General features: G+C 43.4%; 2 protein-coding genes across 2 annotated transcripts; both read left to right on the top strand.

Moving 5' to 3' along the window:
• Positions 1-5,830: 5,830 nt before the first annotated feature.
• On the top strand, positions 5,831-9,766 carry LOC110188641 (inositol hexakisphosphate and diphosphoinositol-pentakisphosphate kinase-like). The gene is made up of 7 exons (XM_020958416.2): positions 5,831-6,470; positions 6,530-6,772; positions 6,829-7,315; positions 7,376-8,053; positions 8,114-9,104; positions 9,163-9,433; positions 9,507-9,766. The coding sequence occupies exons 1-7, from the start codon at positions 5,978-5,980 to the stop codon at positions 9,764-9,766; spliced, it is 3,423 nt and encodes a 1,140-aa protein (XP_020814075.2). The 5' UTR covers positions 5,831-5,977.
• Positions 9,767-11,652: 1,886 nt separating this feature from the next.
• Positions 11,653-17,704, top strand: LOC110188651 (phospholipid-transporting ATPase ABCA3). The gene is made up of 10 exons (XM_020958428.2): positions 11,653-12,601; positions 12,686-12,829; positions 12,892-14,187; positions 14,249-14,631; positions 14,771-15,223; positions 15,388-15,728; positions 15,782-16,105; positions 16,223-16,574; positions 16,634-17,383; positions 17,456-17,704. The coding sequence occupies exons 1-10, from the start codon at positions 11,744-11,746 to the stop codon at positions 17,610-17,612; spliced, it is 5,058 nt and encodes a 1,685-aa protein (XP_020814087.2). The 5' UTR covers positions 11,653-11,743; the 3' UTR covers positions 17,613-17,704.
• The last annotated feature ends 1,956 nt before the right edge of the window (positions 17,705-19,660 follow it).

The following is a 19,660-nucleotide window of genomic DNA, read 5'->3' as shown; positions in this document are numbered from 1 at the left end:
GCTTAATAACTACACTATACACTATTGACACTATACGTAACAGGAAGAAGGAAGTTTTTATAATCCAATCCAATAGCACATAGGGGCTTAGAAAAAAGGATAGGATTTGCTAAAAATAATATGTAAAACCTTTAGAAATTTTTCTGAAAAACCTCTCTTTCATAAGTATCTTTATTTCTTCTCGGTGCATTCTGAAACCTTTGGTCTGCAATTGTTTTTCGTATTAATTAAATTAATTTGTTGACGGGGGCGAAACTTTGTCCGGCCTAATTGAAAAATGCGCCTAAGCTGATAATTAGCATATCCTGATGAGGGGCAGGAGGCCATCGACCGAAGAGAGGGATTCAATTACTCATACTTGAGGCGTGAATGGAAAAGTTTTGGACAGTCGGCTGAAACTTTGGCCTGTCCTTCAAGTGACCGCTGCTGCAATCTAATTGGGCACAAAACACACACACACACACATACACCCACACCCACACGGACACATTGCAAATTGTTTTAGCACAGTTTGGGACATCCTTTTCCAGGGTTGCCACACACTCAATTAAAACTCAAGACCCATCATAATGCTGGCGCCTTTTAGTCTTGATGTTTCAACCTTTTCCACTAGAATTTTTTATTTTCAGTCGTCTGCGAAAAAAAAGGATTTACTTTGATTTTTTTTATGAAGCAGTGCACAATTTGTGTCCTTTTTTTCTGGGGACAGCAGGAAGGTGGACGTCTGAAAAGTGTGTAAAGTTTAAAGAGCCTTAAGGGATTAAGCGCACAAATGTGTTGAAATTCGGGTCTTAATGATAGACCAAGTGGCAAGCTAACCAGAAAAAAGTAAGTGTCCGAAAAAAGGACACAAAAAGGACAAGCGTTTCGGGCCGTGGCTTATGGCCATTTATAGATAAGAAGGTGGTCCGGAAAATGGCCAAAGCCCGGCCAGTTGGCCCGATTGACTGCCTGCTTATTAGTGTCCTGCCAACTGTGTCCCGATGCCAGCTGCGACAGGGATAAGTGGCCGTAAGTCCGTCGAGAATTCCCTCATCTCGGCCACATTTCACCGAGATTTCTGTCGGGATTTCCGATGGAGTGGGGTAGAAGGACAGATCTGAGAGTAACAACTAATTTTCATTTAATATTTTCGTAATTCCACATTATTTACATTTATTTGTTTGCTCAGCATTGACTCGCTGACATTCGGTACCCTCCGTGATCTCTGTTTGCTGTGTCCTGCCGAAATCTGTCAACTTTCCGTTCGGAATTCGGCTCAAGTGGCTCAAGGGTCGCGTGTCCAAATATTGTTATTTGTTCAGCCTTCTCGGGGACAGATTGCAGCCCAAAGAGGCAGAAGTCATTTTTCACAAGGGGAACAACCAATTCAATTCAAGTATGACTGAAATATTACAAGATATGCCCGAACAATCGGATAATGAAGTTGCCAGTAGAGTTGGGCAAAGCAAATAAATACTTGGACAGTCCAGGGGTAGGTAATATTGGAAAATATATTTTAGAGGAAATAATAAACAATAAATAATTTCAAACTGATTGTTGTTAGTTCAATAAACAACATATATGAACATTAAATATCACCCTTTGGCAATCAAGTACTTTTAATAGAAGTGATTTAAATTCCTTAGTAAGACAAACTCTTACATATCCTTTATATCTTAGGCAATTCCTTAGGATCAGATATGTAATTTTCCATGATATTTTCCTTAGTTTTCCAACATCTTGATACTTCATTCAAGAAAATGTTGCCCCCACAAGATGCTACAATGTGCCGAAGCAGTTGCCAGTGTGAAATTCCTCTGGGTCCTTGAAAGATGCCCATCCCCAAAGGCTTTCCCGCCCATTACGGACAAAAACACTGGGAAACTGGCAAAACAAAAGGCAATCAAAAAAGGCGCACTGCTTAAAAAAAACCAACAAGAAGCGGGAGAAAACGAAATACTTGCAGCTAAGTTTCCACTTTTTATTGTGCCGAGGAGGGTAAATTATACTATGTGAGTGCACATGGTGAATTTCCCAAACTCTACTTAGTGTCCCGGTTTTGGGATGCTTCTCTCATCAGCCAAAGTGGCGAGGATGAGCAGGGAGGTGGTGACGGCGGCGGTGGTGGTGGAGGTGGTGGTGGTGGTGTCGGTGGTGATGATGGTGCGTTACCGGAATCAAATGTAAAATACATTTAAAAAAGTAAACTTGAAGGTATTAAGCAGCAAATGCACAGCACCGAATCACGAATATCTACACAAAAAACAAATTCAAGAAGGTTAAAATCTCTATTTATCAGTTTATAACTTACAACTTTCTTATACAAAGAAAAGACTATTATCTGGAGTATTTTTATATCCTTGAAATGTATTATAATTTCAGTCTAAAGCTTGTAAAGCAGTGAAGGAGTCATTTCTGACCCTATAAATCATATATATTATTGATCAGCATCAACTGCCGAGTCGATATAGACATGTTCGATCGAAAAATTAATTTTCGAGATTTTTCCAAATTTGAAAATTGGGAAAAAATTAAATTTTTCAAAATGACAAATTGAGTATGCAGATTTGTTAGCCTTATAATAACTAACACAGAAAGCTTTCCGAACTGAAATTAATGCTATTTTGGCTTAGTTATGATATTTTGAATCTTTGATTTAGAGGAAAGATTTTCATTTAAAAATATCAATAAATAGTGATCCAAAGAATTCGAATTTTAAACATAGTTATGATACATTGTAATCTTATCATTCTTCGGCTTCCCAAAGTTAGTTTCCTTTTTTGTTTTGTTCAGAAAATAAAGCTTTTGTCGGGAATATGTTTACTTAATTTATACAGATATTTGCAATAAATAAGTTTTAACAGGTTTTACATACAACATTTGTTTGAAAACTTATGTTAAATATCAACAATTCTTTGAATAAATATCGACTATCGGTAGAGGTTTTTCCAAATGCCTTAGAAAGTATAAGAAAAAGTACCTTAGCTTAGTAATTTCCTCTGCGTGTAAGAATCACCATCGAAGAGACAAGGATAAGTGGGTGGACATGGATGGAGGAGGAGCAGGAGATGGCTTCCAAAGGCGACACTAAGTAGCAAATGCAACTGACTCTGCGGCAAGTGGCTTACACTTACATTGCTTTCGGAGCCCGGCTATGTTAATTTGGTTGCCACACAAAACGAGATTGATTTCGGTATCCGCACCCTTGACTTGAGTCGATTTAAAATTTTGCCACCACAACAGCATGAAATATTCAAATGGAATTCAGACTCGCCTTGCCTTGTACCCCCACTCAGTTCGATTTGTTCTCGAGTGCGTTTCCAGATTCCAGTATCCCAGGATCCGGATACCCAGAGTCCGGGCTCAGGTCTGGATACGGCTCAGGGACCAAAGGACGGCATTGACTGGGCTCTTAAGTGCGGTTGCAAATGTCAATTGGGCGTTCGGCCAAAATCGAGCCGGTAACCGATTGCATTTTAATTTTCCACATCCATTGCCACTGCCACATCCACAGCCACTTGTACGACCGGCAGCAGATTCAGCTGGAGAGATTGGCAAACTCTACGGCTCTCCTGGCATCGATCTCGTTTTCTTATTTACATTAAAAGCTGTTTGCATTCACTTAAAAGGATAAGCAATGTCCTTTTAATGGGTTTCAAATTGAATAAAGGATTAAGTTGTTAGTTTAAAATTGAATTGCGTGCGCTCGTCTGAAAGAACTTCGACTTGTCCGAAAGGGTTAGTTTGCCGAGCATGTCATTCTTTTTTTATTTGGATTTTTATTTTTGTGTTCGTCGCATCGCAATCCCATTTCACGCTGCTGCCGGAAAATCGAACACCGAACAATGGCTGGCATATATGTGGAGGAAAAACCAATAGATATAACGACCTAGGGCCGGGCGAATGAGTATTCGCTAATTAGCAACGCTCCTGGCAACCAGCAAAAATCGAGCACAGGATCAGGATCTGCTAGCAGAGATGCTCATCAGGGAAAAGCCAAAAAATACTTGTTAAAAATAAGTTTAGTTCCATTACTAATAATAAGACTTCAACATTTATAATCACTCTATAGGCTAGGAGACCTTAGAGACGTCTCCCAACGTTTACACTTTCGGTATAAGCAGGGGCCAGGCAGAGAAATTATCCGACTTGTTTTAGACTAACCCTAATCAGAACACTTAAATTCCCATAGTTTGTAATTAAATAATGCATTGCAATTAAGTTCCTTAATAAAGATTTATCCTTTATAAGCAAAATTAAGCCACCGGAAGTGTAAGTATAACTAGAAACTCGCTGAGACCGCAGTCCTGTTGACTGCGATAATTATTTGGCAATTTTGCCACATCCAATTGATGCGCTGCATTGTCATAACGACCGGATGCGAGTATTCCAACGTTCCGTTCCGTTCCAACCGGTAATCCTGCAGGTGTCGCATCTTTTTTGCTCACTTCCTGCCAGCGGAAAACTTTAACGAGCACATTAGCAGCGACCCCAGCGAGAGGAGGATTCATTTCATTCATGTTGCGGACTAGCGATTTGTTAAGCTCACCGCCCGCGGGGCTGGAGTGGGTCGGGGTGGGTGGGCATCCAGGTCACAATTAGTTGCCGGTCGAGATGCTCATTTTAAAACTGCCAAGTGAGGCCAGACCCGGCGCTTAGTTGCAGTCCGTTCTTATTAAAACAAATCTGCTCATTACGCCCGGCAAGGCGGAAAACCAAAGCAATTTGCAAATGTCCTCCTTTGTTAGCCGAGTTTATTCGAGGGTATTTTTGGGAGCCAGTGCCACCGCAGATGTGTCTGGGACTAGTTTCCCTTTTCTCCACCAACAGTCCCCAGGGACGAAAGAGATCTGCTCCATTCCCGTATGTGATTGAGAAAAATCTAGCGCAACAAATGAAACCGACTTGCCAAATAGAGAAAAGGTGCTAGAAGCAATCTGTGATTTGGTCCGCAATTGAGTTCCACTGCCTCGGTCCGTCGACTATAACGAATAAATTAAATAAATTGATGGAAGATGGCCTCACCCTGATGGGGCCCAGGATGGAACCCTTCGTGGAAACTCTTAGAACAGCAGAGACATTTGTTCTCCGCAAATGCAAATAAATTAATCTTTGTGAACTCGACATCAAAAGATACTGGGCTGCTGCTGTTCCTGGCTCCTGGCTCCTGCTTTTTTGTGGCTGCTTAGTTCCGCCGCAATTCGCGTATTATAATTGCTATAGTTTGTTGTCTGCCAGGACTTTCTCCCTGTTCTAAGGGTTACACTGCAGAGAGAGAAAATCTAGGGGATATTTAGGGGTGTTCTAAGATAAGTGAAACTGAAATAGTCAAGAATTTGAGCAACATTTCCGAACTGAAAGGTTTCAACCACTTTTCTTCAGTGTCTAACTGCTTTTCTTGGTCGGTCCTTGAAAGACCATGGCAGCTTCTTTAATTATGTGCCGGCTTTGTTTGCATTTGCCTGTAATGTCACACTTAAGCGGATTTGGCAAGAAAGCACTGCTAAAGGGTAGCACTGACATAAATAATCAACCAGCTCGGCGGCAAACTTCTGGCCACTCGTCCGCTGATAGTTTTATGTTTGCAGCTGACAAAGATGGGTTAAAGGGTGACGGCCATGCCCAATCCTCGGCACTTGCCCAGTCCTTGTGAACAATGCTCTTGGCCGCGTGGCATTTTGCGGCTCGAACAATGGGAACAACAATAACTGTAACTGATTTGCCAACGGCGTTCCCATAAATATACAGACGCAGAAACCCAGAGCCGGCAGTGTTGTCACTCTTTGAACTGGCTACAATTTTGTATTTAAAACTTAGCTCTTTTAAATAAAGCTAAATTTTAAAACACTCTAGACTTGACCTATCAAACTAGTTGACTTTTTACAATATGTGACAAACAAAAAAAAACAAAATTCATAAATATACACCTAAACCAACCCATCGCCAACCGCAGCTTATCAGCTTCAAACCACTTTCATTCCATCACAGATCCAAAATGCTGAAGACATCACAGTCTCGCAATAAGAGTAACCTTCAAACACAATTTATTCCCTACTTTTTGAAGGGCAACACCGAATACGGGGACAGCCATGATGGCAGGGACTCGGAGAGGTCAGGCAACGTTAAGCCAGTGGTTGTCGGGATCTGTGCCATGGCCAAAAAGGCGCAATCGAAGGCCATGAAGGAGATATTAGCACGACTTGGCGAGTTCCCATACATTAAGCTGGTGACTTTCGAGGAGACTGTGATCCTGCAGGAGCCCGTCCAGAATTGGCCCATCTGCGACTGCCTGATCTCGTTTCACTCGAAGGGATTCCCGCTGGAGAAGGCCATCAAATATGCCCAGCTACGAAATCCCTTTCTGCTCAATAAGCTGGATAAACAGTACGATATCCTCGACCGCAGGCGGGTCTATGCCATTCTGGAGAAGGAGGGCATCGAGATTCCTCGCTATGCGGTCCTCGATCGTGACATGGCGAATCCAAAGCGTTAGTAATTGTACAAAAAAACACTCAAGCCTCTAAATATCCAGCCTCTTCCCGCACAGAACGCGAGCTTATCGAGTCGGATGACCATGTGGAGGTCAATGGAATCACCTTCAACAAGCCTTTTGTGGAGAAGCCAGTGTCGGCGGAAGATCACAACATCTATATTTACTATCCCTCATCAGCGGGCGGCGGTAGTCAGCGACTATTCCGGAAGATTGGCAGCCGGAGCAGCGTGTATTCGCCGGAATCGAGAGTGCGAAAAACGGGCTCCTTCATCTATGAGGACTTTATGGCCACCGATGGTAGGCACTTTTCACGTTTTTCTAGCATTGCTCCTAGCTGTTATTATACCTTTTAGGGACCGACGTCAAGGTGTACACTGTTGGTCCGGACTATGCCCACGCGGAGGGTCGCAAGAGTCCGGCGCTCGATGGCAAGGTGGAACGCGATAGCGAGGGCAAGGAGATCCGGTATCCGGTTATCCTTAATCATACCGAGAAGCTCATCGCGCGCAAGGTATGCTTGGCCTTCAAGCAGACAGTCTGTGGCTTTGATCTCCTGCGGGCCAACGGCAAGAGTTACGTCTGTGATGTCAATGGATTTAGCTTTGTGAAAAATTCGAACAAATATTACGACGACTGCGCTAAGATCCTGGGGAATATTATCCTGCGAAAGTTAACTGCCACGCTTAGCACCCCCTTGTCCATTTCCTTTCGCCTGGACGAGCCACCCATTATGCCCACCATCTTTGGGAAGATGATGGAGCTGCGATGTGTGGTGGCCGTGATCCGGCATGGCGACCGTACGCCCAAGCAAAAGGTGAAGGTGGAAGTGCGGCACCGAAAGTGAGTTGTATTTACTTTATTAATTCTAGAAACCATTATTGTATTATCCTTCCACTTGAGATTCTTTGAGGTCTTTGAGAAATACAATGGCTATAATTTGGACCATGTCAAGCTCAAGAAACCAAAGCAGCTGCAGGAGATCCTGGACATTGCCCGCTTCCTGCTTGCCGAGATTCAAAAGAATTCTGGTGTTGAGATCTGGGAAAAGGAGAGCGAACTGGAGCAGATGAAGACTGTCCTGGAGATGCATGGTCATTTCTCGGGCATCAATCGCAAGGTGCAGATGAAGTACCAGCCGAAGGGTTGGCCATGTGGTTCCAGGTCCGATAATGGTGAGCATTGTGCAAAGCAATGCAAAGCCAATCTGGAAACCGATCAATCGCCGGATCCTTCGCTCATCCTCGTTCTTAAGTGGGGTGGCGAACTTACGCCTGTGGGTCGTGTCCAGGCAGAGGAACTGGGTCAAATCTTTCGGTGCATGTATCCGCGCGGACAGGGCAGAGCCGACTATACGGGCACCCAGGGATTGGGTCTCTTGCGATTGCACTCCACCTTCCGGCACGATCTAAAGATTTATGCCTCGGATGAGGGTCGTGTCCAAATGACCGCTGCCGCCTTTGCCAAGGGCCTGTTGGCCTTGGAGGGTGAACTAACACCTATCCTTGTGCAGATGGTGAAAAGTGCCAATACAAATGGACTCCTGGACAATGACGGCGATTGCAACTTCTATCAGAATCTGTAAGTGATCTTAATGTTGAGCTTTATATATAACCAAAATTTCCATAACATATATCCCAGGGCTAAAGATCGTTTGTACGAGCTTATGCAGAACGATCGCGAGTTCACTCAGGTGGATCGTGAACAAATTAATCCGTGCAACAACAAATCAATCAATCAGGCGCTAAACTTTGTCAAGAATCCGGTTTATTGTTGCCATCACGTCCTTCTGCTCATCCGCGAGCTCCTCCATGTGATCAGTGTCAAGAAAGATGATCCAAGGACCAAAAATGCAATCCTGTACCACGAAGAAACATGGGACCTCATGCGTTGTCGCTGGGAGAAGATAGAAAAGGACTTTAGAAGCAAATCAAAGCGGTTTGACATTTCCAAAATACCCGATATCTATGACTGCATCAAGTACGATGTGCAGCATAACCAACATACGCTGCAGTACGATCGAGCCGAGGAGCTGTATGTGTACACAAAGAACCTGGCGGATATAGTGGTGCCGCAGGAGTATGGACTGACGCAGCAGGAGAAGTTGGCCATTGGACATGGGATCTGTTCGCCGCTGCTGCGTAAGATCAAGACCGATCTGCAGCGCAATATTGACGAGGTGGAGGATGAGTTTATGAATCGCTTGAATCCGCACTATAGCCACGGTGTTGCCAGCCCCCAGCGGCATGTGCGGACGCGACTGTACTTCACCAGTGAGTCCCATATCCACTCGCTGCTCACAATCCTTCGCTATGGCGAGTTGCTCAATGTCGTCACCGATCAGCAATGGCGGCGCGCCATGGAGTACATCTCGACGGTGGCCGAGCTGAACTACATGTCGCAGATTGCCATTATGCTGTACGAGGATCCCACCAAGGACCCCACATCCGAAGAGCGATTCCACATCGAGCTCCACTTCAGTCCTGGCGTTAATTGCTGCGTCGGGAAGAATCTACCACCAGGTCCTGGCTTCCGGCCTCATTCCCACGACGACTGTGACAGTCTCCGGTCGTCGGGGGAAATGGATCCCGCAGAGCTAGCAGAGGAGACGCAGAAGCCCAAGGAACTTTTGGTGAGTTGGTAATTATGCTTTGTACTCTTGTATATTTTGTGTAATGAATATTTTAAAGACTCACCAAACAGAATTTGGCTTCAAATGCCTGTCACTGAGGGCGAAGCTTCGGTCAAAGCCTACTACCACTATACATAATCATAAGCCCAGCGGTCGTAAAGCCATGAATTTAGACAAGGAGCTGGTATCACTGCAGCACGAGTTCCCCCAATACTACCCGCAGTTTCGACCTATTAGTCCGGACATCCGGTCGGACAAAATCGTTTGTGAGCCAAGATCCCGAAGCCCCGAGCAGCGAGCCCTGGATGATACCTGCGCCAAGCTGCCAGGTATTTTATTTTTTATTTCTTATGATTTATTCCTGAATAACAACAACCCTTTTTATCGTATGACTTAACAAAGTGCCACCCATTCGACCACTGGAGACACTACACAATGCTCTGTCGCTCCGCCAGCTCGACTATTTCCTGCAGGACATGATTGGAGCACAGTTCTCTAGGTCAGTGCCATTAATGCCCAAGACGGATACCACGAGCGGAGGACAACAGTATATCCTTTCACCAACGTTCTTCCAAGGAGGCAGCGAAGCGGGTTCCACAGTTCGAATACACTCGGAGTTAGGGCACAATGAAGAGATTGTGCAAAAGCGCAGGCATAAGTGATACTTCTCTCTATATTTACTTCTATATTGTTCTGAATGTACATATATATATTATAATTTTTATTTCAAGTGTAGTTTTATTTTAATGTGAGTATTTTAAAGCGGTTAATAGTTTGTTTTATTTTATATATTTAACGGTGTTAGTTTCTAAGTTAGTTATAGTTTCCAATTCAAACTTCTAATTTAAATGATATATTGCGATAAAAATAAATATATAATACTCTAAAATACAAATTTATTAGTTTTTTTTTAGTAAATATAAAATGTATATATCTTACAGCTTGCTTATAAGCCATGCTATATATTCTTTGGCTTTCCCTTCTTGTGTTGCAAGTGTTGCAAGGATTAGAGCAGGCACCTGCTGGAGCTAAGGATTTCCTTCCCTCAAAAATCTAGGAAAATCGCCAGGATGACAGTACTGAGTCCATGAGCGGTACGATCCCCAGTTGACCAGGCACACGCCCGCAGTATAAACAACTCAATTTGAATGCATTTAACCGCGTAATTGAGCCACGCGCCGGACAGCTATGCGTGCGCTATTTGCGGCCAACCCCCTGCAGCCCCCACTTACACTTACAACTACCCCACACCACCCCCCATTCATGCCACCACCCCTTCACTCCTCCTCCCCACAGACACACACACACACCCCCTGCTAAGCGCGGCAAATTGCAAACCAATTGGCATGCAACTGGTTTTGGTCGCCGGCGTAATGGGAACAGTGAGGAAGGAGCTGGGAGCAGGGAGCAGGGAGCAGGGGTGCCAGTCAATGCCCAGAAATTAGTGCGTAAATGTTTTCTCACCAAATAAAAACGACGAAAAGGGCCAAGAGAGAGGCAGAGTCACGTAACGCGTTGCGCGGGCTTTGCGCCTCGTTTCGCCACGCTTGCCGGGAAATTAACTGCGAATTATTTGGCCAGACGAGAAGGACACACGTTCAATTTCGCTGGATTTTCCATGCCCATCACTGTGCAGCCGCCACCACAGCCGCCTGACAGGTGAGCCTGATCGGGACGATGATGAATTGGCGCCGCGTGCGATTGCTAAATGCCAACCAATTGGCCACTTGAATAGCGGGCGGAAATGTGGGAATCACTATCCGATGTTTTTGGTAAAAAAAAGAGAGTTTTTTGCATCCAAGGGATGAAAATAGAATATAGAATAAGAAAGGAAGATAACTCTACAGCTTGCAATTCCCTCCAACGGAATAATTAAGTAATGGGGTCCGTGGCAATAAGGCATTGGTATTGGGCATTAAATGCATAGCTAACAAATCTAATTCTATTCTATTTACGTAATATAATTGTCATGCTTAAGACTTACCAAAGTAAGGAACTTGCTTAATTCCTTTCAGTGCAGTACACATATTCTTGGTGAAGTGAGCTTCTTATTGATTATCCAGATGCATATCAGGTGATATTTTTGGGGCCGATCACTATCACTTTAGATGTAATTAGTAAGGAAACCGCGGACATACTGAGGTAAGGGGGACGGTAGTGCCTGTATTTATATTCAAAGAGTACAGAGTAAGTGAGAGCGAGAGAGTAAGAGATAGCCTATCTCTAGACAGAGAAAGATAGAAAGAAAGAGGCATCTCTAGAGATAAACAGAGAGAGATTGGCATACCAAAAAATAGTTAACGAGAGACAAAGAGACAAAGAGAGTAACAGAGAAAGCTATCACCGCCATTACTATATTCGATTAATTTAATAATAATTAAACATATTAAAAGGAATGCAACTTAAGAATTATCAGCAGTTCCATCACTGTTGTTATTGCTGCAATAAATTTATTCCGTTTTTAATTTATTTTAATTATATGCTTCTTACACATAATTACAGTTAATGTGAACCAAAAACTTGTAACTTAATTTTCACATTTTTAATGTCCTATATTTTGTATTCCCAGTAGGTCAAGGAATGTCAAAGACCAGTTAATTTTTTACAGAATCGAAAACAATTAGTAGAATACCTTCAAGATGACCATACGCAAATTTATCCGAAAGTTATGTCTGATGAACTGGAAAAACTGGAAGGTGCAGATGGGGAATCCACTGCAACTGGTGTTCATCCTACTGTGCCCACCGATGTTCATCTGTGTCGCGGTGGGGATGAGGCTCATCATTCCGATGAGAATACGCTCAGACAAGGTCTACGACGCCATCGATTTGCAGAGATGTTGGTTGGAGATGGTGGAAAAGCTTGAAAATGGGAGAAAGGTGGCCAATATCCACAACATTACGAGAAATCCGTGGACACCCAATCTGGTCATCGGGTGGGCACCGCAAGATTTCGAACTCTTCAGGGAGATAATGGCCAATGCAGAGGAGCGATTCGATCCAATGAAAGTGATCGCTTTTAATGACTGTAATGAGTTGCGCCAGAAGATGGTAAGCGACTCCATGTTCGCAGGCATCTGCATCAATAGGAACAACTTTAAGAAAAAATTCAAGTCCTCCAGCGAGATGGAGATCAAGCCACACTTCAGCTACTCCATCATCATGCCCAGCGAGCTGAGGCAGCTAAACCGTGACTTTCGCCGTAGCAATTGGTACACCTTATATCCGGATGATCCGCAAACTATCGTTCTTCAGCGCCTCAACCATCCGTATGATGGCGGATTTGTGGGCTATGTTCGCGAGGGATTCATCCTTATACAGAAGTTTGTCTCGGAGTCATTCCTCAATCTTATCAGTCGTAAGACCGTGCCAGAAATTGTGTTACGCCGCTTTCCGGTTTTGGGGTCAAGAGAGGATCCGCTGATGGACGATCTGGATAACGGTCTGTCACTTCTCATCCTGGTTGGCTTTCTATTTCCCTCGCTGATCTTCATTTGGGTAAGTCAGAGCTAGTAAAATGAACTATTGCCAAGTTATTTGTGATCTTTTGAATATTTCCTCTTTTATTGTTATCTTTACCAGCAAATAGTAAATGAGAAGCACAATGAAATGCGATTATTCTTCGTCAATATGGGCATTGGAAATGTGTTTCAATTTTTTTCTTGGTACCTCACGTGCTTTGTGTGTTTCATATTAAGCAGCGTTATCATCGTTATCCTTTTGAAGGTAGAAATACATTAACATTTTCAGTCTTTGATATCTATTCATATGTTGTATTCACTGTGTAGGTGCCCTGGAACCTAAATGATGCGGTACTGACGCAAACGCCCTGGTACGTCCTATTATTGGTGGTAGGTTTCTATTGCACAGTTGTGGCTTCCTTCGTGGTCATGATGGCATCATTCTTCAATGATCCCCACACTGCCGTGCGAGTGGCCACGTTAGTATGGGTTGCCTTCCATATGCCCAATTTTGTGCTTTGGAATAACATGACGACGACGGCTTGGGTATTCCGATACATTACCTACCTTATCCCCAATGTAGTGCTAAACGCCATGTTCGAATGCATAACCGATCGGGAGACGATCATACACAGCATGCATCTTAGCTTTAGTTACAATTTCAGCTATCGCAACTGTCAGCTATCGGTGTATACTGGCATTTGGATATTTTTGGTCACTAGCTTGATTTATTGCATCATCGGCCTCTATATGGACATATGGCGCATGGGCGATCGCTCGGCGAAGAGAGTCAATAGGGAGGAGGCCAGGGCGAACAGTATGCCCGATGAGCCCTATCACGATTGGGCAAAAAACGACACCAATCATGGGCGGGGAATGGACGTTAATTCCACAAAAATCTATGAGGTTGAGCCATCAAACCGCCGCTTCAAACTGAAGATCAAGAAGCTGTGTAAACGCTTTGGCGCGAAGGATCGGCCGGTCTTGAATCTCTTCACATGGAATGTGTATGAGAACGAGGTGACCGTTCTGATGGGTCACAATGGGTGTGGCAAGACCACACTCTTCAAAATACTGGCCGGTCTAATAGAACCCAGCCGTGGTAGTATCACCGTCGGCAACCACGATATGCTGACAGAGAGAAAGGCGGCTTGTATGGAGGTGGGCCTCGCTCTCGGTACCAAAATGCTGATCCATGACCTGACCGTCCTCGATCACTTGCGTTTTATGTGCCGGGTAAAGGGCATGCATAGGGCACCGGATATAGACGGACATGTTAGCTACTTCATGCATGCCCTGCGAATCGATCATCTGAAGGACAAGCGACTGAAAAAAATTATGCCCCGCCATTTGGTTCTGGTCAGCATTTGTTGTGCCTTTGTGGGTAATAGCAGCATTATCCTGATAGATGACATATATTCGGATCTGGACACCCCCACGAAGGCACTGATCTGGGCCCTGATCAATGAGGAGAAGTCGCATCGCACCATTATTGTCGTGGTCAATACGACGACGCTCGCCGAGAGTATTTCAGATCGACTGGCAATTATGTCGAACGGTGAACTGAAGTGTACCGGCACTAAGCCTTTTCTGAAGAATATGTACGGACATGGATTCCGATTGGTGAGACCATTTCGCCAAAATATATCCTTGCCCATGCTTGTATATACCAATGTATCTATAGGTTTGTTCAAAGGGCAGGAACTGCAACGTTCCAGCGCTGATTGAATTGATGAACAGCCATTTGCCCAACATGACTATCGAGTCTAACTACGGCTTTAAGGTCAACTTCGTTTTGGAGAACAAGGATGAGGATTACTTCCCGGCGTTGATCGACGATTTGGAGGAGCACATGGAGCGCCTGGATGTGATCAGTTTTCGTATAAGGGACACCTCCACGGAGGAGATCTTTTTACGCTTCGGATGCGATGAAGAGGACCAGATGGGTGGAACCCTTGGCTATCAGGACAATCCGAATGTCCTCATCAATAAGTACTTTGCTACCTTAGCGGACGCCGAACCTAATAGGCGGGGAAGTGGGCTCGGACTATGGCTTCTGCACCTCAGGTATGTTTTCGGTATAGGAGATATTGGAAAATACTATTTATATTTTATAATTATATTGAAATTTCTTTAAATCAAGCTCTTAAGATATTTTCAATATTAAATTTGATATCGATATTTTCTATTTTTCATCTCTTTATAGGGCAATAGTTAAAATGCGATTGACTATTGACATAAAACATTGGCATGTCCTACTCATAGAAATTCTGACCTTTATAATAGCTACGCTTTGCATCTTCTCTGGCGCTTTCATCTATGGCAAAAATTATGAGCTGGTACCGAAAACCTATAACCTTAGCAACATAGTCAACGCTAAAGTCTTCTCGGAGCTTGTCAGCGACGACAAGGACATCGAGGACATATACGAGCACTACAAGGAATGCCTTCACTGGTATGACGCCAAAGTGGATTCTGTAGACAGAACTCATGATGGCTCTTACGCCCTGACGCAAAATAACGAGTTCTCCCAGAACGTCAACATGGCCTATTTGTTTGGGGCAACGTTCGACAAGAATTTGCTTACCGCCTGGTTCAATAACATTCCCTTGCACATAGCGCCCATTACCCTCAATGTCATCCACAATGCGATAGCCAGGTGAGTTTCTCATTCCCGTAATATTGAGATATATGAAAGAGATTAAAGGTACGCTTACATGAGCATAAGGTAACATTCCCAATTGCCCAAATATTCCAGAGTATGGCCTGTATGACCGAACCCATAGTTACTCAAATATTAATTTAATTCACTTATATTTCCAGAAACTTTTTAGACGTGGAGGCGACCATTGATGTGACCCTGGAGCCGCTTGGCTTTCAAACAAATATCAACTTATTTCCACCGGGAACCCAATCCTTTGGCGTCACAATTGCCTCCATAATATCCTTTGTGCTATGTTTTATCACGACAGCGCATGCTCTACTCATCATCCGAGAACGATCTGGCCATGTTAAGAAACAACAGTTCCTGGCCGGAGCCCGGCAGCTCAGCTATTGGACATTCACAATCCTCTATAACGTCGTCTGCCAGTTTATGTTCATCATAGTCCTAGTGATCATGGTGATCATTTACCAACATCCCCAAAGCGATGTGGCTTTTATCTGTGAGTCCTCTTGCCAACTTTCCACCATTTCGATTCAATTCGTGTTCCCCTAGTAATGCTGCTGCTGGCTATTGTGATGGCTGGATTATTGAAGACGCTGGTAACGCATTTGGTAGCCAGTCGTTGTCGGCATCCCATGTTCGCATTCATGGTGGTGTCCCTTATTAGCTGCATTGGACTTCTCATGTTCGAAGAGAGCTATAGACATACAATCGATGAATTACCCAAGTGGCTGATGATATTCCATCAGTATATAAGCGCGTTAATTATTGTCAAGCTGTTCAACAATTATACGAACAAATTGTACTGTTCTGATAAAATGGTGGCGTTCACCTCCATTAATGTCTATAAGTGCCAGACAAATCCCAACTGCTGCAGTTGAGTATTGAATCCATAAACTGCACTCGGGAAGATATATTACTATCGCAAAGCATATCTTGCCGGGTGCATTTCCTTGGACGAAATATGAGTAATCCCCAATAATCATTCCTTAGTTGAGGAGGAGTACACCCACAATAACCACGGCATAGTCTGGGATTTCCTCGTTTTGGCGACGTTGATCGCTGTAGCGAGCATTCTGCTTTTTCTCTCGGAGTATTACAATTTGATAGGCTTTGGCAAGTGCCAATCAGCGTCAAAAAAGAATATGCAGCCAGCAAATCAAACGTCCCACAATAGTCAGCTTCGAAGCAAGATATCTGATGATCCATCGGCTCTCATAGAACGCGAGAAGAGCCCTAATTTATCGCCGGAGGAACGCAAAGAGCAAGCTCTGGTTGCCATGGATCTGGTCAACATGTATGGCAAGGTGAAGGTGCTCAAGGGCGCTAACCTTACGTTAGCCAAGTAAGTTAAGTTAAGTCAAATGATTAGATACTAGTCTCCTTCTACCCTCCCCCTCGCAGAGGCGAGTGCCTCAACATCAACGGGCTAAACGATTCGGGCAGATCAACGCTCCTGAAGGTCATAGTGCGCGAGGCGAAACTAAGCAGCGGCGAGATATGGATTCGCGGCTACTCGGTGTCCCAAGACCGGAACATGACCTATCGCATGGTGGGATACGCTCCCCAGAGGGACAATCTACACACCGAATTATCACCACAACAGATGCTCTACATCCAGGCTCTGTTCCACGGCCATCCGAAGCAGGACGCCAGGAAGGTGGTCGACGCATTGATCAAGATGCTCGGACTACACCAGTGCTTCAAGCGACCGTCCCGCTTCTGTACCACCGGCGAGGAGCGACGGCTGTCCTTCGCCTTCGCCATTCTCAGTAAACCGGAACTCGTCTGCGTGGATGGTGTTCCCGCGGGTCTGGACCCCGTTGCGAAGCGGATCATTCTGACGGTAACCACTATTATGCAAGCAATGGGTTCCGCCTTCCTCTACACCAGCCTGCCTATCCTGGACATGGAGCGACTGTGTTGGAAACGGTCTGTCATGTTCAACGGCGAAATATGGACGATCCGTCCCATTGAGAATAAAGACCATAATTTTAGGAACGGTTACCAGCTGGAGGTTCGGTTTAAGCGCAAGGTCAATCCCAATCTAAGCTTGTCCCGTTCCACTTGGAATCGGATTAATCACTTCCCCCTGTCGCCGCATAGGAAGTTTAGCGCCTTCATGGAGATAAAGTTCCCCACCGCCGTGCTCAGGTGAGTCTGTGCAAGTCCTGCCTTCACATCAATTCTCATGCTTTTTAAATTTACTTTTTATATGGTTTTAAGTCATGAGGATGAAACCTCAATGGTGTTTAATATTGATCTGGAGTCGACAACGTTCTCGGCGATCTTACAGACTATTCGAAGAGATGCATTTGAAATGAACATTGAGGACTACTTCATCTCTCGCAACATACGTATTACAAACTTTGCAGATAGATAAATAGTGGAATCTATTAACAGGATATATTAAGCATCTGTGACACATGTAAATTATTAAATAAATTAGTTAACCAATCAATACATAAAAGCAAACACTATCGTTTACAATATTTACTTGACTCCCTTAAATATTTATAGACATGGCTTTGGCAAATGTGACACATTTGTACTAAATTATGTGGCCTGGTTATCTCCCTGCCCCCCCCGTTAATCGACCATAAGGACATCAAATATTATATCCAGCACAAAGGCGTTTTACAATTTTATTGCCCATGCGCAATTTCAAATATTAATAGCCCGGGAGAGCGGAAGACACAAACCGAACCAGTTAAGGTCGCGCAAACAATGCCGGGAAGCGCGTTACACTGCCCGGCTTCAATATTACATGAGCACAAATTGCAATTTAATCCACAGATGTCAGCATTACGATCACTGTCTCTGGAACAGCCCTTTTGCACGTGCCTCGCTTGGCACAGGGGCAGGGAAGTTGAAGTTGAAAAATGGCATTAAAGTCACATTGACAATCATCAAAATGTGATTCGCCTGAAAAACAACAAAGGACGATTGCAACTCACCCCCTGAGCCAAGACACATGTGCCCGCCGCCGCCGCCCATCCGCCCATCAGCTCCCTGGTGACACTTTAGCGTATCCGGCCTTTCGTCCTGGCCACCCCCCTGGATGCTTCATCAAAATGCTCTGCGCAAATCTGTCATATAACTTGGGCAAAAGGACTCTTGGGAGCTTGTTTATGTCAACTTCAGGCCATAATTTATATGAGCCGAGAGCGCATATGTTCTCGAGAGTATCGACTTGGGTAGAAAGGCATTCTTAGCCAATTCGATTAGCCGGTTTTGATCGAGTCGTTGTTACAAGTCTAATTGCCAGTTAGGTTCCGCAAAGATTAAGTTCCAATAATTAAATCACTTTTAATTTAATTCAAGGAGATGCGTTTTTAAAGCGATCTGTTGCTTGTGCGGTCTGTACACGACTGCCAGATCCGAGCTTTTATTTCAATGTCTTTCTTTCTTATCTTTATTCTTAGGCTAAGCTTATACATGTAGGTTACAACTAAGGGTATACAAATAGTGACACTTGTATATGTGACTCCCCCACGACAAGTTTCAACAATCTTAATTGTAGAAATTTATAAATTGTAATTACATGTATAACTTTTATAAACTTATTTTAATTTTGGAATTTGTATTTTCTTTTGACTTGGTCCTTGTATATTTTTGTGTTTTCATTTGATATTAGATAGTTTCCATCTTGATGATAGTTTTGAACTAGCTTATACTTAGGATTTGATTTACCAATTTTAAAATTTTTAACATAATCATTTTCAAAATTTTCCCTATTAATATTATTATTTTTTAAATTTAAGAGTTCCTTACTATGTTTAATTTTTTTTGCGATATTTTGTTGTTGTTCTGCGCTTAGGATGTTGTTTAGGAAATCTATTGGTTTTATCTTTGTAATAGAGTGGATAGTGTTATTATAGCAAACCATTGCTTTAAATACTTTGTTTTGGATCGTATCATTGTTTTTCTCGTCTGCATTAAAGAGTCGAATGTGCTCATTTAATGTCAAGTGTAGTCTCTCAACATCTGAGTTCCCTGTTTTTTTATATGGTGTCGTGAAATGGATTTCTATATTATTATCTATAAGAAACTGTTTTATGCAATTTATATTAAATTCATTATCCGTTATAATAAGCTTGGGCTTGCCTAGGTACTGGATTCTCTCTTGTATAGCTTTTAGCAATGAAACCCATGATCTATCTTTAATATAACAAGCGGTAGCGTATTTTGTAAATTTGTCTATTGTAGTAAGGTACATAATGTTTCTCATGGGGAACCAAATATCTAGATGGATTATCTCGTTGTGTTGCGAAGGGGTATCGGTTATATTTAGCTTATATTTTAAGGGGTTTCGGTCATATTTGGCCAAGTTACAAATTTTACAATTATTAACGTATTTCTGAATTTCTTTCTGAAGATTTGGATAGTAATACATTTTTTTTAATTCCGCAAAAATTTCATTAATACCTC

The sequence above is a fragment of the Drosophila serrata genome, unplaced genomic scaffold (assembly GCF_035046125.1).
Source record: "Drosophila serrata isolate PLE 108 unplaced genomic scaffold, ASM3504612v1 contig_241, whole genome shotgun sequence".
In the NCBI taxonomy this organism is placed as follows: Eukaryota; Metazoa; Arthropoda; class Insecta; order Diptera; family Drosophilidae; genus Drosophila; species Drosophila serrata.
This window is presented reverse-complemented; position numbering and strand designations above follow the sequence as displayed.